Source organism: Anomalospiza imberbis, chromosome 36, assembly GCF_031753505.1.
Source record: "Anomalospiza imberbis isolate Cuckoo-Finch-1a 21T00152 chromosome 36, ASM3175350v1, whole genome shotgun sequence".
Taxonomy (NCBI): domain Eukaryota; kingdom Metazoa; phylum Chordata; class Aves; order Passeriformes; family Viduidae; genus Anomalospiza; species Anomalospiza imberbis.
Genome location: NC_089716.1, coordinates 483,145 through 498,507, shown reverse-complemented (window position 1 = coordinate 498,507; position 15,363 = coordinate 483,145). Strand labels below are relative to the sequence as shown.

Genomic DNA, 15,363 nt, shown 5'->3' with positions numbered 1-15,363 from the left:
GGGAAGATACGGCTGGGTCAGGCATTTTCAAATCAGGCTACAGACTACGGATGCCAGGAAAGGTTAAGGCAGGGCCCAGGCACGGGATAAGGCCTGAAGCACTCACCTGTCCAAAGGGCTGACAATGTTGGGGTTCTTCTTGTCCTTCAGGAGCAGGAGCTCATTCACAGCTCGTTCCCTGTTCTGCCCTCTCAGACTCATTTTCTTTATGGCCACCTGAAGGGACATTGCAGACCTTTAACTGGAGGAGTCTGTGGCAGGAGGCCGCAGCAAACACGGAGCGAGTCTTTTTGGGGCGACGGAGCCGGGCTGTGCCAAACTGCCTTGGGATGGGACACCAGAGCTCAGCAAGTGCCATTCCCACAGCCCATTGCTCTGCTCGCTGGGGACTGCTTACAGGACACATGGCCAGAGACATTTGGCCTTGCAAGCTCTGCAGAAATGGCCCCTCAGCTGTCAGCCTCCAAGCTCTAACCACATTCTCTGCACCTACAGTCTTCTCAAATGGCCTCAACACTCTCATTATTGTTCAAACACATTCTGCAAGCAGGAGGTAATTCTGGTTCTGTGCAAACAGAGCAAAACAGCCGGGAACCCTTTAGCAGTTCTATGGGATTGGGTCATGATTTCAGATGCAACTGCTCTGGTTGGGATTGCACAACAAACCAAACACACACATCCATTGCCCTCCTTGCATTCCTTTGGGCACTTCAGAAGGACCAAGTCTGTCCCAGCTGTGCTCTGCAGGCTGACACGGCTCTGCCTGCAGAGGAGCAGCCTGTGCAGGAAAGCTCTGCTGGCCCCCAAAGCTGCAGCCACAGCTCCCAGCAGAGGGGAGAGCCCTGGAGAGCTGCCAGACGTGCTGGGCGTGTTGACACTGACCTCTCCTCCAGTGGCCCTGTCGAGTCCTTTCGAAACGGTTCCGAAAGCCCTGGAGACAAAACAGCAGAGAAGAAAGAAGCAGCGCTTTAGGCCCTGGCAGTGAAAGCCAGCCCAGACAGGAGATCTCTGCTGCCTGCAGCGTTCACAAACACCTGGGGGCATCGACCCTTCCAACAACAGCGCAGCAGCCACCAGCCCTCTGCCACGCAAGGTGTGCCAGAGAAAACTGAGACCCAACACCAAGGAATTGGGCTGGAGCAAATCCCAAATGTCCATGCTGCACTGCTATAGTTTAAAACCTGAAGTGAGCAATGGGTGTCTAAAGAACTGGAAAAGAATGCATTCCATCCTTTTCCATTTCCTGCCTAAGACCTGCAGGATCCACAAGGGTCCTGCCATCAGGCAGGTGATGCATTTTCCCCCAGAGTGCATCAGCTCTGTGTCTGTTACTGAATGTATGGGCTCTACTACCTGTGCTAGAATCGAGCACTTATTAGTTCAGCTTTGGTTTCTGTTTCTAAACCATTAGGTTGATAATCCTGACCGGAGGATATTTTTTGAAGCAAAATATTTGAAAGAAATCTCCTTGGGAACTGTTTTCTGACAGTCACCAGATGGTGAGTGGCTCTTTTAGGCAATCCAGTTCCAGGGACAGAAGATCTTCCAGGTCCTGCTCCTTGCTGCAGGCAGGACACTGCCAGCCTCAGGGGCCTTTGACGGTGCCTTCTGAGCACAGGTATCAATTCTGATCAGGACTGAGGGACAGCAGGATAGCGCCCCAGTGTCTGGAGGTGTTTGGAGCTCTCCTGACTTCTCACTTGATCCTGCACCAGCACAACACCTGGGCCTGCTTGTGCAGAAGTAACTGCCGTGCACTTACCCTTGGCCAATCTGCTCCACTTCCAGGTATTTCTCGGCAGGCTCCGCCAGGCTCACGGTGTTCCCTGAAAGAAACCAGGTGGAAGACGCTCCCTCCCAGAGTGAGACCCCGCCTTGCAGCAGAGCCAGAATGCAGCCCCCCTCCCTGGGGCCGTCAGCCCCTTGGTCTCAGCTGGGGAAGGACAAGAAATGACCCTGGCACATTCAGCTGCAGAGCAGCACTGGGTGCAGCTGATGCCGAGACACACACACAGCACCCTGCTCTGGCACACAGGAACAGAGCAGACGTACTCAGCTGCATCAGGCACCACTCCCCTCTCCCCTCTGGCTGCAGGGCTGTGCTGCTGTCAGAATGTTCAGCCCAGGATCCCACAGCCGAGGGAGGTTCAGTGTCCTCTTCCCAAGCACAGGGAGCTTCTCCGTCCTCTTCCCAAAACGCTGCAGGTTCGCCATCATCTCTCCAAGCCAGGGGACGTTCACTGTCCGCTTCCCATGCTGGGAGAAGTTCAACCTCCTCTTCCCAAGACACAGCATATCCTCTGTCCTCCTCCCACACCAGGAGATGTCCACTGTCCTTGTCCCACACCGCAGGAGCCTCGCCGTTGTGTTCCCACAGCACGGGATGTTCGCCCTCGTCTCCCAGAGCAGCGGGAAGTTCACTGTCATCTCCCGGAACTGAGGGACGTTCACCATCGTCCCCCGGAACAGCGGGAAGCTCACTGCTGCCTTCCTCCTCTTTGGCCTCCTCTTTGGAAGCAGAGGGAGCCAGAGGAGGTGCTGGTGCCGCTTTTGTGCCCTGTGGACAGACGGCAGCGTGAGGGACGGGAAGTTCTGTCTCAGTTATCACCTTATTTACCCTCAGCTGCACATCCAGCTGCACTAAGCAGAAATTGGGTTCGGAGCTGTTCAAACTAACAATGGGCTAAAGTCCACATTGCCCCTTATTCTTGGGAATTCCATATTCCACCATGGCTAGAGCCAGCAAGCAATGCTCTGCCTGCAAAACCGGACCTGCAGCTCTTCAAAAGCTCTTCAGCAGAAAAGGAGAAAACTCCCAGGGATCCCTTTGCTGCTGCAAGGACACTGGCAGGAACTTTCCTTCAGCCTCCCAGGCTGGCACTCGGCTGCCACATGCTGAGCTCACAACTTGCTGCACAATTCCAAACACCAAAGGTTCCTTTCCCACTCACCGAAGGAGGAGCTGCTCGGGATCCACTCATGAGGTGCCCTGCAAGGGAAGAGGGAACATGAACCAGATGCTGTCAGGAAAAAAAACTGCCTGTGGTGGGAAATGCCCCGGAGCAAGGCAACCCCGAGAGAGCATTTTGCTTTCACAGCGTCCCTCCAGGAGCCACAGTCCCTTCACACAGCAAGAGAACAGCACAAAATACTGGGCTGGATCAGCTCTTGGCTGGACAGGCAGTTCCAGGCTCTGCTGCCACAGACTCCCCGTATGAGGGAACAGAACCCCCCAGGGCTCATTGCAAATGCTGTGCACGCCCCGCTGGCTGCAGACACCCCCTTTTCCAGCTGCAGCTGCTGCCAGGAGCTCTCCCAAAGCAATGGTGTCTTCATGGCAATTTGGTTACAAAGTCAGCTCAGGCCCAGAGGAAGAACAGCAAGCACACAGCAAGCCCAAAGCCACAGCACCGAGGGAAAACCTCGACTTACGTGCCAAGTGGGTTAAAAAATACCCCGCATACGCCACAGAGTACAGCGTGCAAACTGCAGCAGCCACGTGCTGGATCATTTTGGCTGCGCTGCACACGTCTGCAGACTGTAGCCCTGCAAGCACAGAAGGACACCCGTCAGGGGTGGGCTGGCTGCTGAGAATGCCTCGGGCAGGAGGATCCTCCAGCAACGAGCAGTGCCCAGAGCCACTCTGGACACTGAGGCCTCCGTGTGCCACAGCAACGGGAACACCTCGGGGACGTGGCAGTGCTCCTGTGACATCACAGCAGCAGCTCACGCAGAAACCGCCTGGAAGGTTCTCCTGTGTCACAAAGGAGCACAAAGAACCCTCCCAGGACACAGCCTGTTGCCCAAAGGATACAGGAGGAACTCTGAAAATGCAGCAAACAAGGACACCCCATAGCCCAGCCTGAACACTGAGGAGGAACAAGGACGGCACCAAAGCAGAGGGAACATGACCTTTAGTCACTGACACTTCTGGCTAAAACCAGCAAGCCGTGTTCCATCTGGGATCTTTGTTCTCGTTCTAAAAACAAGCAAGGTTCTCCACTCTAAATATAGAGAAGGCAGGAACTGGGCAGGTGGTGGGATGAGGAAGGAGGAGGAGGAGGGAGAGAGGAAAAGGAGGAGCAGGAAGAGGAGGAGCAGGAGCAGGAAAAGGAGGAGAAACAGGAGGTTCCAGTGCCCCCTGTGGCTGCAGCACCCTTGGCCCCGGGACCATCGCCCCCAGCTCATCCTGCAGGTGAGAGGGGAGGGGGAGCTCGTCCCAAATCTATCGGGGGGTCCCTGAGAGGGTTTTTTTATTGGGGTGTGTTTGGAGCTTGCAGATTGTGGAATGGAGCCCCAAATATCGTCTGGGAGGCCCAAATAAACCCTGGGAGGTTTTTTCTCTTTGTGTGTGTGTGTGTGTAGGTTTGGATCTTGCAGGACCCCAGAGCTGAGCCCCTTGGGGGGATCTTTGGGAGTCCACGTGGCCATTGCCCAGGGCCACCAGGGGGAGGACATTGTCCTGAGGACCCCCTGGGACCCCCCAGAGTGGGGAGAGCAGAGAGGGATGATCCTGGAGCTGGGGGACCCCCGGCTGGCTGGAAAGGGGGGGGAGCCTGGAGAGGAGGGACCCCTGAGACCCCTGGGACCTCAAAGTAGAGCATCAGGGCAGAAGGGACCCCATGGATCCCCAAAAGCCCCTGGATCATCCCTAAGCAGGAGGCCGGAGAAGGGGGAGCCCCTGGAGCCATTGGACCCCCATCATCCCAAGGAAAGGAAACCTCTGGAATGCCAAAAGTGGAGAGATCAGAGATCGGGAACTACTGGGAGAGTTGTTTTGGGCTGAACCTTGATATAGTGGAGATTTCCATGAACACAAGACTCCTGCTGAGTTCTAGGGATGGATTTGGGCAGTGAGGAGCCTCTACTCCAAGGTGCTCCTACCTTGGTTTTCCCCAAAGCAGGATTTGTCATTCCCAGGGCGTGGCTGGATGGAGAAGGATGAAAAGCCCCGGAGATCCTGCAGGAGGAGGGGCTACAAACCCAGCCCAGGAAGCTGCAGGGAAGAAAGAGCTCCCCTGAGCCAGGAACGTGGCCAGAGATCCAGCTGGAGCTCGGAGCTGCTGGAGAAGCCTCATGGCAGGGAGAAGCCCCACAAGTGCTTGGAATATGGGCAGGGTTTCAGCTGGAGCTCCACCCTGATGGAACACCAGAACATCCACACTGGGGAGAGGCCCTGTGAGTGTGGGGAGTGTGGGGAGAGCTTCAGTGGGACCTCTGACCTCACCAATCACCACAGGATCCACACTGGGGAACGGCCCTATGAGTGCTTGGAATGTCAGAAGAGCTTCAGGTGGAATTCAGAGATCGTCCCTCACCAGCACTTCCACACCAGGGAGAGGCCCTGTGAGTGCCCCGAGTGCAGGAAGAGCTTCGTGCGCTGCTCCAGCTCCATCCCCCATGGGAGGATCCACGTTGGATGATCCCCAGTGAGCCCCGTTGGGCAGAGCCCTGGTGACCCCGTTCTGGGTGATCCCGGTTGGGTGGGGGGAAGGTGTTGGAGAGATTTCTTTCCCCTCTCCTTGTCCTGGTGTGATTTGGTTGGTAATAAATTCCCTCCCTGTGCCCGGGCCGGGTCTGTTGTGCCCGTGCCGGATTTGCTGAGGGATCTCTCCCGCTCCTTGTCCCCAAGCAGGAACCCTCGGTTCCATTTGCTGTCCCTGTGCGGCTGCGGGGGGCAGGGACAGAGCGGCTCTGGGGGGTGCCTGGCATGGGGCCAGCGTCACCCCTCGCCACGGGCACCCCTGAGACCCCGCGCAGCCGGGCACACATTTCTGGGCACAGCTGAGCTCCCAGCTGCGCAGCGCCCCAAGGCTCCCCGGGCCTGGAAAAGCCCCAGCCGGGGCTGCAGCGTCCCGGAACCGCTCAGCCAATCCAAACGCAGCCAAAACGCGCTGCAGCCAATGAGAGCGCGAGGAGTTGAGGAGTCATCGGTTGTGCGGCAGAGCCTCGGCAATCGGTGCCCAAAAGTGCTCGGAGCCAATGAGAGCGCGCGGCGCTGCTGAGCCCGCGCTGCTCCGGACTGGTGCTGCCAGCGCAGCGCGGCCGCTCTGGGGCTGGTGCTCCCTGGGCGGCGCTGGCCATGGGGCGAGTGGCGGCAGCTGGGGCCGTACTGGTGGCACTGGTGGTGCTGGGAGCCCCCCCGGCTGCGGGCGCGGAGCTCTCGGGAGAGCGGGGGGGGGCGGGAGGCGGTGGGACAGGGGGGAGAATGGGGAAAAGGGGGCGGTGGGAGCCCGAAATTGCAGGGGCAGGAGGAGGAGGGGACCCCGAAAGGAAGAGCGGGAGGGGCTGAGGATTGGGGGCAGGAGAGGAAGGGTCGGGAGAGGGTGGGAAAGTGGGGAAAAGGGGAGGGTAGGACCCCAAAACTGAGCGGGAAGGGGGGCTGGGCTTTTGGGGAAATATGTTTAAAAGGTTGAAACTCTCTCTGGGGAGAGGCTGAAAGTCGGAGGGGAGAGGATGTGGAAGGGCAAATGGGGGAAGGGTGGAAAAGAGGAAGTGGCAGCTCGGGCAGGAGAGATCCATGGCGGCTCTGGGGCACAGGGGGTGCGGAGTGGGGATCCGGGATTGATCCCGGAGCTCTGGGGCTGCTGGGGGGGCACCCCCGGACCTGTGTCCTGCACACACAGGGGTGTTCCAGTACGTGGGAAAGTCCGAGTGTCACTTCATGAACGGCACGGAGAAGGTGAGGTACCTGAGCAGGTTCATCTACAATCGGGAGCAGTACGCGATGTTCGACTGCGACGTGGGGCACTTTTTGGGCTTCACCCCCTATGGGGAGACAGCAGCCAGGTATTGGAACAGCGACCCAGACGTTATGGAGCAAAAAAGGGCTGCGGCGGACTGGCTGTGCCGGTACAACCACGAGTATCTCAGCCCGTTCCTCACGGAGCGCCGAGGTGAGCGCGGGGCAGAGCGTGTCCCCTCGGGCCCTGCCCTGCCAATGACCCTGGAGCCCCTCAAAACCCCCCTGGGATCGGCCCAGAGCCCTCAGCCCTCCTTGTGCCCATCCCCGAGACCTTGTGTCCCTGCCACTGACCCCCGTGGCTCTCCCAGTCCATCCCAGTCTCTCCCAGTGCCTCCCGGCTGTCCATCTCAGCCTAGCGTGGTGCTGCCGCCTCTCAGCCAATCAGAGCGCGTGTCTCTGATGACTCATCAGTTGCCAGGCAGACCCGCAGCGCCGAGTGCCCCGCACTGGACTCGGCCTCCCAGTGCCGCGCACTTCGTTCCCAGTTCCTCCCAGTGCCGCCCCAGTCCCTCCCAGTCCATTCCCAGTTCACTCCTAGACCTCCATCCTCCCTCCCAGTGCCCCCCATCCCCTCCCATCTCTCTGAGTGCCACCCCAGTCCTTCCTAGTCCATTCCCAATCCCTCCCAAGGCCGCCCCACCCCTCCCCTCTCTCTCCCAGTGCCCCCCAGCTGATCCCAGTCTGTCCCCGCTCTCTCCCAGTGTCCCCCAGCGTGCCCATCTCGCTGGTGCCCTCGAGCTCCCGGCCCGGGGCTGCTCCGTGATGGATTTCTACCCTGCCCACACCCAGCTGAGGTGGTTCCAGGGCCAGCAGGAGCTCTCTGTGGTGGCCACCGACATGGTCCCCAACAAGGACTGGACCTACCAGCTCCTGGTGCTGCTGGAAACACCCCCCTGGCCCAGGCTCACCTGCAGCTGCCAGGTGGAGCACGTCAGCCTGGAGCACCCCCTGAGCCGGCACTGGGGTACAGGGGGGGTATTGGGGGCGCTGGGAGAGCCACTGGGATGTGCTGGGAGCAACTGGGAGGGAGTTGGAGACAGCCTGGTTTCAGCTGGGAGAGGGACTTGGAGGTGTGGAAGGGCTGAGAAGTGATTTCAAGGATGCTGGGGAGGGTGGGATGGGGTTCTGGGGGTCCTGGTGGACACTGGGAGGGAGTTTGGGGGTGCTGGGTGTGACTGGGAAGGATTGGAGTGAGTCTAGAGGAGCTGGAAGGAGATTGGGGATGGAAAAGCAGAGCTTGGGATGAGGTTGGTTGTGCTGGGAAGAGACATGGAGGGGTCAGGGTGAGTCCTGGTGGGGCTGGGAAGGGACTGGGAGAGGGTTTGGGGGTCCTGGGGCCGTGCGGGTTGACAGGAAGGGGGTGGTGGGATCCTGAGAAGGATGGGAGAGGCTTTGGTGGGTCCTGGGGAGGCCGGGAAGGGACCGGGGGGAGGTTTCAGGGGGTCCTGGGTGGGATGGGGGTGATTGGGAGGGTACTTGGAGGGGCTTGGGGTGTCTCTGAGAGGTTTTGGGGGTCCTTACCCCTGCAGACCCCCCAGAGATGCCACTGGATGCCGCCCGCAGCAAGATGCTGTCAGGGATCGGGGGCTCCGAGTTGGGCTTCGTCTTCCTGGCGCTGGGGCTCAGCTTCTAGGAGCTTGTGTGCTCCTTCCCCGGGGCTCCAGCCCGGTGTCACCCCCTTTTCTCTGGCCACAGAGCTCCTGAGCCGACGCCAGCCGCATCCCCTCCCCGCACCCCCCGCTCCGTCCCCACGCTGATTTTGGGGGGGTCGTGTGTCCCCCCAACCCTGCTGTCACTCTGCCCCTGCCCGCCTGCTCCCAGTCTTCCCAGTAAAGCTTCCCAGTTAAACCCAGCCCAGGTTATGGGGGGCAGTGGGGAGGGACTTGGGGGGACCCCACGCGGGGGCCGGGACTGGGCAGGGAGGGTGGGGTCCAGGTGGGGAACACTGGGTGCTGCGGGTCTGCCCGGCAACTCGTGAGTCATCAGCCCCGCTCGCTCTGATTGGCTGACTCTTGTCCATCGCGTTCTCTCATTGGCTGAGGAGAGGCCCGGGACTGGAGAGAAGCAACGGCAGAGATCCCGCCCCGAGCACCGGCACGGGGACAACAGACCCAGCCTGGGCACACGGAGGGAATTTATTACCAACCAAACACAGCAGCACAAGCAGAAGGGAAAGAAATCCCTCCAACACCTTCCCCCCCACCCAACGGGGATCACCCACAACAGGGCTTATCCACGATGGAGAGACGGGGACAGCCGAGTTTAGACCAGAAGCCAATTTCATTGAGGGTACCAGGTGTTTATACAGGGTTTTACTTGTGTGGTGCTCAGATAGGGCTCGATGTTTGCTAACAATTTCCCATTGGTTACACATTCTTCATGACATCACGGCACCTGGGAACATTATCTTATCACAAAGTCTCACAACAGGTTGCTTGGTCACTTCTTGCCCAGGGAGACTTAAACCGTGTCTGTGTCTCCCACAGTTTCTGCTCAGTCAGGCCTCAGATATCGGCCCCTTTATCAGCTCCATTGTTTTCCTCTCTGTTTTATTCCCCATTCAGGGGCACCAGGACTCTGCCCAACGGGGGTCACTGGGGATCATCCAGCCTGGATCCTCCCATGGGGGATGGAGCTGGAGCAGCCCACAAAGCTCTTCCCTCACTCTCTTCCCTCACTCCAAGCTCTTCCCCCACTCGGGGCACTCCCAGGGTTTCCCTTAGTGGTGTCTCCGTTGGTGTTGGGTCAAGTTTGAGCTCCTGGAGAAGCTCTTCTCACACTCCCCACACTCGTAGGGCCTCTCCCCGGTGTGGATGCGCCGGTGCATGGTGAGGTGGCAGTTTTGCTTGAAGCCCTTCCCACAGTCGGGGCAGCGGAAGGGCCTCTCCTCTGTGTGAATCCGCTCATGTGTGAGGAGAGTGGAGCTGGTCTGAAACCTCTTCTCACAATAGGGACACTCGTAGGGCCGTTCCCCATTGTGGATGCGCTGGTGCTGGATCAGGTCAGAGCTGTCTCTGAAACCCTTCCCACACTCCCCACACTCGTAGGGCCGTTCCCCAGTGTGGATCCTCTGGTGCTGGACCATGCTGTAGCTCCGGCTGAAACCCTGCCCACATTCCAAGCACTTGTGAGGCTTCTCCCTGCCATGAGCCTTCTCCACCACCTCTGAGCTCCAGCTGGATCTCCGGCCGCCTTCCTGGCTCAGGGGGGCTCTTTTGTCCCTGCAGCTCCCTGAGCTGGGTTTGCAGCCCCTCCTCCTGCAGGATCTCCGGGGCTTTTCCTCCTCCTCCATCCAGCCACACCCTGAGAATGACAAATCCTGGTTTGGGGAAAAAACAAGAGGAGAGCACATTGGTCTGGAGGTTCCTCCCTGCCCAAGTTCATCTCAAGAAGTCATTGGGAATCTTGTGTCTGTGAGAACCTCCAAAACACCAAGAGTCAGCCCAAAAATCCTGTAGACTTCCAGACACTGATCAAAAACTCCCCAAACATCACAAGTCAGCAAAAACCTCCTCCAAAAGATAAAGATTCAGCTGCCACATAAAACCAAAGCACCAACATTTAGCCCAAGAAAGCTCAGAAACACCAAGATTCACCCCGTGAAAATCCTGGATCCCCCTCCACAGTCACCTGCTGCATGTGGGGGGAGCAGCGCTCCTGGGGCTGGGGGGAGGCTGCAGACACAGGGAGGGGTGGAACCTTGTGCTGCTTCCTGTTTCTGCTCCTCCTCCTCCTCCTGTGTCTCTGCTCTTCCTCACACTCCTCTTCCTCCTGATATTCCTCCTTCTCCTGCACAATCCCACCTTCTCCTGCCACGTCCATCCTTTGACCATTTTGTTCCTCAACCCTGCTTCTCCTTCCCTTCTCCTCCTGCCCCCAGGCCCAGCACCCACTGCCGGCTCCCTCTTCCCCCCAAACCCACAGCATCCCAGCGCAGGGGCAGGGATGGAGCTGGGGCAGGTCGGGCTGGGGCAGCGCTGGGCTCTCGGCCGCTTCCGCCCGCACTCGGTCCCCACTGCAGCCGCTCCCGCCAGGACAGCGCGGGGGGGCCCGGCCTTGGCGCTGCCCCACTCCCACCTCCCCAAATTCCCCTCGCGGGGGCGATGGGGCCGAGGGGGGGGCGCAGGTGGGCTCCAGGTGGGGAACGCTGGGAGCTGCGAGTCTGCCTGGCAACTGGTGAGTCATCAGCGCCCTGCGCTCTGATTGGCTGAGCTCTGCCTGAGGGCTGGGGCTGCAGCAAAGAGGGGACACCCTGCTCCAGGGGGGATGTCCCGAAAACGGGGGACCCCCATGAAAGGAACAAGAGGAAAGTGTCTTTACAAACAGATGCTGTGAATCTGATGAAAAGGAGGCTGTGTGCTCCAACAACTGCAGAGATCCCATGGGGAATGTGCCATGGCCTCTCCCATTTCTAGGAATGAAATTACTTTTACAGGACTCCTCTGTCTGCTTTGTGGACAGAAACCTCTGCTGATGTCAATTTTCCCGCACACCCTGGGGCTCATCCGGAATTCCTTCCACCGTCCGGGGCGGCGGGCAGGGAGTGCAGCTGGAGGTGCCTCACCCACTTTGGGTGATCGGCTCCCTTGGCTGGCGGTGGCACCGGGGATCGACTGGGGACCCGGGAGTGACCAGGAGACAGACGAGGGACACATCAGGGGGGTCTGTGAAGAGTCAGCAGGGAGAGAGCACTGAAAATCTCAGCAGTGAGTGCACTGGGATCTTCGGGGAGTGAACATGGCAGGGCACCCAGGGAGGGGAGAAAAGGGAAAGCCAGGGAGGGGTCTTGGCCAAAGGGATGATGATCCCAAAATGTCTCTGAAGGGTCCCTTGGGAGAATGTTGAGGTAGTTTGCACATTCCCCCAGAGGTAATTAAGGACATGGACACCCAGGGGGGCAATAAGGGAAGTGGAGAAGGGATTTGGACAACAGGGGATGGATGGTGTTGGTGTGCTGGGAAGGGATCGGGTGAAGGGCAGTGTGCAGCAATATGGTGAAGGCAAGAAGCAGCAGGAGGAATCTATGTGGTGAGAAAAAGGATGATGGAAAAGAGAACGAAGAGAAAAATACAGAGGTCTAGCATGTTTTTCAGCAGGGTCTTATTCTCAAAATTTGCCAGCTGATACTTTGAATTCCCAGTTCCCAGGAGAGGAAAAGAAGGAGGTCAGGATGTCAGGGGGTTTCTCTGTGGTGGGCAGCGGCAGCAGCAGGCGCAGAGGTGCGGGACCGGGAGCACGGGCTGGGGGCCTGTGGGGAGCTGCGGGGCCGGGCCGGGGCTGTGGGGCAGCCGGGGCTCAGCGCCGGGCACTGCCTGACCCCACCAGCCCCGGGCAGATCAACCCCAGGGCCCACGGGGGCCCAGGCACCCAGGGGATGGGGTCAGCCACAAGCACCTGGCAGAGGCATTGCCCTCCTGAGCAGGGGAGAGCCCACCCAAACAGCCCCTGGGAAGGAGTCAGGGCTGTAAACCAAGATGCCATGGGTACGGCTTTTGCCGTTGGCTTTGGCAAGAAGAGGAGCCAGACCCAGGGCAGATATTCAATTCTCTCCCTTGCAATTGATCTTGGGAATTCCTTACCCTGGTAATTCTCCACCCAGTACAGGGTGGGGATAAGGGATGCACATTTAAAGCAGTCTGTGGCCAGAGTCCTGTCTCTTGTGAAATCTCTCCCACAGGAAGCTGGGCTGGCACAGAGCCTGCCTTGGCACTTTGCTGTTCCCAACATCCAAGCAGGACATCGGGCCCTGCCTAAGGAGGGCAAAGCAGCACCACTGGTGGCCAAGTGGCGTGGCCCATGCCAAGTGTCCCTGAGGCCAGAAACAGCCCCCAGCACAGCTGAGCACGGGGGGACCCCTCAGCCTGGGCTCCAGGGCTCTGAAGCCCCGGAGATTTGCACTTCCCGCCTGCAGCAGGAGCATGGGAGGCCCCCACGGAGCCTGCACTGAAGGCAGCGCAGCAGCAGCCAGGGCTCCACAGCGGGGCAAGCCCCTGGGCCTGCCCACACATCCTCTGCTCAAATCCTCTGCCTGGGCACCCTCCTTTGGCATCTCCAGCCACCGGGGCCAATCCTTGCTGCCACTGCTGCAGCTTCAGTGCTTTCTGGGCCTGCACTGCCACAGCTGCTGGCGAAGACAACGGCACAATTCCACTCTGGGTCTCAGCCACACTCACACACTGCGCTGCCTGGGATTGCACTGATGGAAAATACACCAGGTCATAGACTTGAACATTTCTAACATTTTATTTCTCTACTCAGCCTTGGTTTGCCTTGGCCTCGGGGAAAGAAATGGTAAAGGTTTTTTTAAGGGATGTTCCACCACTCAGTGGAGATGAGTTTAACATCTCAACACACTGGGAATGGCCCAAAAGATTCCCACAAAGAGAACGCCCAGCAGCAAACAGCAACCAACACCTACCCCAGACACTGCCCCCGGCAGAGCTGGAGACACCTGCTCGGGAAAAGGCTGAGAAGGAAATCCAGCAGTTCCGACCTGATGAACAGCAGAAGCCAAGAAATCCGGGTCCAACAGGAACCCAAATACTAAAAACTGCACAACTTGAAACGACAGAACATTAAACCAATGGATTTAGATTGGTTCAGACTGTATCAAGTTTGGGAACGATCCAGTTAAACCCACGTGCCATGGAACGATTTTCTCTGCACACCCGGGCTATGTGGGGATGGAATGATTTCTGCTGCACATCCTGGCCAGAATCAAGGAATGCCTTGACTCCTACACTAAACATATTGGTGGAGTTTTCCTTTCTCCTGCACTTTCAGTGCAAAGTTTATAGCAGTGGAGTATTTTTTGTAATAATCCTACTTCTATATTGCCGGTTAGGTTTGGGCCAGGGATGTGAGAACGAGTTTTTACTCCGAGGAGAAGTAGAAAAAACTCAATTGCCCTGGGATTTTTTGTGTATGTCTGTGTGAGAGATACCAAAATTTTGGTCTGGGTTTTGCAACGTTCACCTTTAGGCTGCATTTTGCAAAACGAGAAGAGATTTAAAGGTGACCCTTTCACTCATAAACAGTAAATAGACGATTTGAAGGAAAAAATAAAAAAAGCAGCAGGTATTGGGGGGGGGCACATGTGAGACTGCTGGAGGCTGCTCTGGAAGAGAAGCTGCATTCCAGGCAGCCAGCAGAGGAGCTTTAGAAATGCAAATTAACACTGCTGGGGCAAAGTGGGGACAATGGACCTGGCTCTTCTTGCCTGGGGCAGGAATTGGGCTGATTCCCTCTGCCCCTCACCCCAAGCTCTGCCTGCCTGCACAGATGGAATCTGCACAGCTGAAGGCAGAGCCCATGGTGAGGATCTCTGACTCTGCAACAGAAATGGGTGAAGCTGCAAAGAGAAACAGCAAATGGAGAATGCTGTGAAAACTTCACTAAAATAAGGGGGGATCATCCCTGTGCCCACTCCAACATGTGCTGGCACTGTCTATTCCAGAGAGAGTTTCTTATTATAAACAGAATGTATGCATAACCATGAGGTATGTATGAATATGCAACAGTGAATGGTTCTTAAGAGTTATTCCTTTGTTCGCAAAACATGTTGTCCTAGCTTAAGTGCCCGAGAGCATCCAGACGTCCGTAATTCTTTGTTTTTTATTCTCTTGTAATTGTCCTAACTCTAAATTTTTATTACTCTAATTGTATCACTATTTTTATAACCACTTTATTTTTACCAAACTTTTAGAAATTGTAAAAACAAGTGTGGAAAATGGATGTCTTATGATTGGCTTTTCGCAAATATTAAATTGAATACTATATGTATCATGTTATATTGATTAGAAGTGCTCTATTAACATTTTAATAGTATGGTATATGTAGTTTTGTAGTTAAAATATAGCCTATGTATGTGGGGTTTTTTTTACTAGCTCAAGCAAGAGATGAGATAATGAAGAAACTCTTCACACAGAGATGACAATGAAGGGGGCCCATAAAGAATTACTGCCTCCTTATCAGAAAAGACAAACATTCTTCCACCTTCTCTCCGTCTTTATGGAAACACCAGGATTAAACGGAAGAAGTTGACAAAAACCAGAAAATTTCTTAATTTGCAAGGAATTTATGCATCATGTATGATATGTATGAATATGCAACAGGCTACTGCTTTTAAAGGTTATTCCTTTGTTCACAAGGCATGCTTATTGGGCTTAAGTGCCCGAGAGCATCCGGACGTCCGTAATTCTTTGCTTTTTATTGTCCTGTAATTACACGAACTCTAAATTTTTATTACTCTAATTGTATTACTGTTTTTATAACCATTTCATTATCATTAAACTTTTAAAAGTTGTAAAAACAAGTGACTGGCGTTTTTCCCGCTGCAGCACTTGGAGGGGGGCTGTGCCCCAGGGGATGGACTCCGGTTGGAGAAGTTCCTGGAGAAGTCTCCGGTGGGAGAGAGCGCAGGCTGCAGCAGGGGAACGACTCCTGTCCCTGGGCAGAGGGAGAAGCCACGGGGGATGAACTGAGCACGGCCCCATTCCCTGTCTCCTGCACTGCCGGGGGAGGAGGTGCAGCTGGAAGGAGGGAGGCGTGGGGAAAGCTGCATTTAAGGCTCTTCACTGACTTCTCATTGTCCTGCTCGGAGCTTTTGGAGTTTTGTG

At 56.8% G+C, this 15,363-nt stretch overlaps 2 protein-coding genes and 1 pseudogene across 2 annotated transcripts; 2 read left to right on the top strand and 1 right to left on the bottom strand.

Moving 5' to 3' along the window:
* The window catches only part of LOC137464098 (uncharacterized), a 1,364,046-nt pseudogene that overhangs the window by 873,398 nt on the left and 475,285 nt on the right, over nt 1–15,363 (top strand).
* LOC137464118 (class II histocompatibility antigen, B-L beta chain-like) lies at nt 6,080–8,378 on the top strand. Its single transcript, XM_068175426.1, is given in 5 exon segments — nt 6,080–6,191; nt 6,627–6,896; nt 7,447–7,494; nt 7,497–7,709; nt 8,284–8,378. Coding segments are annotated over 5 exon segments (735 nt in total). The 5' UTR covers nt 6,080–6,082.
* LOC137464083 (zinc finger protein 883-like) lies at nt 9,433–9,830 on the bottom strand. Its single transcript, XM_068175394.1, has one exon. It carries the CDS (start codon nt 9,828–9,830, stop codon nt 9,465–9,467), a length of 366 nt encoding a protein of 121 aa, XP_068031495.1. The 3' UTR covers nt 9,433–9,464.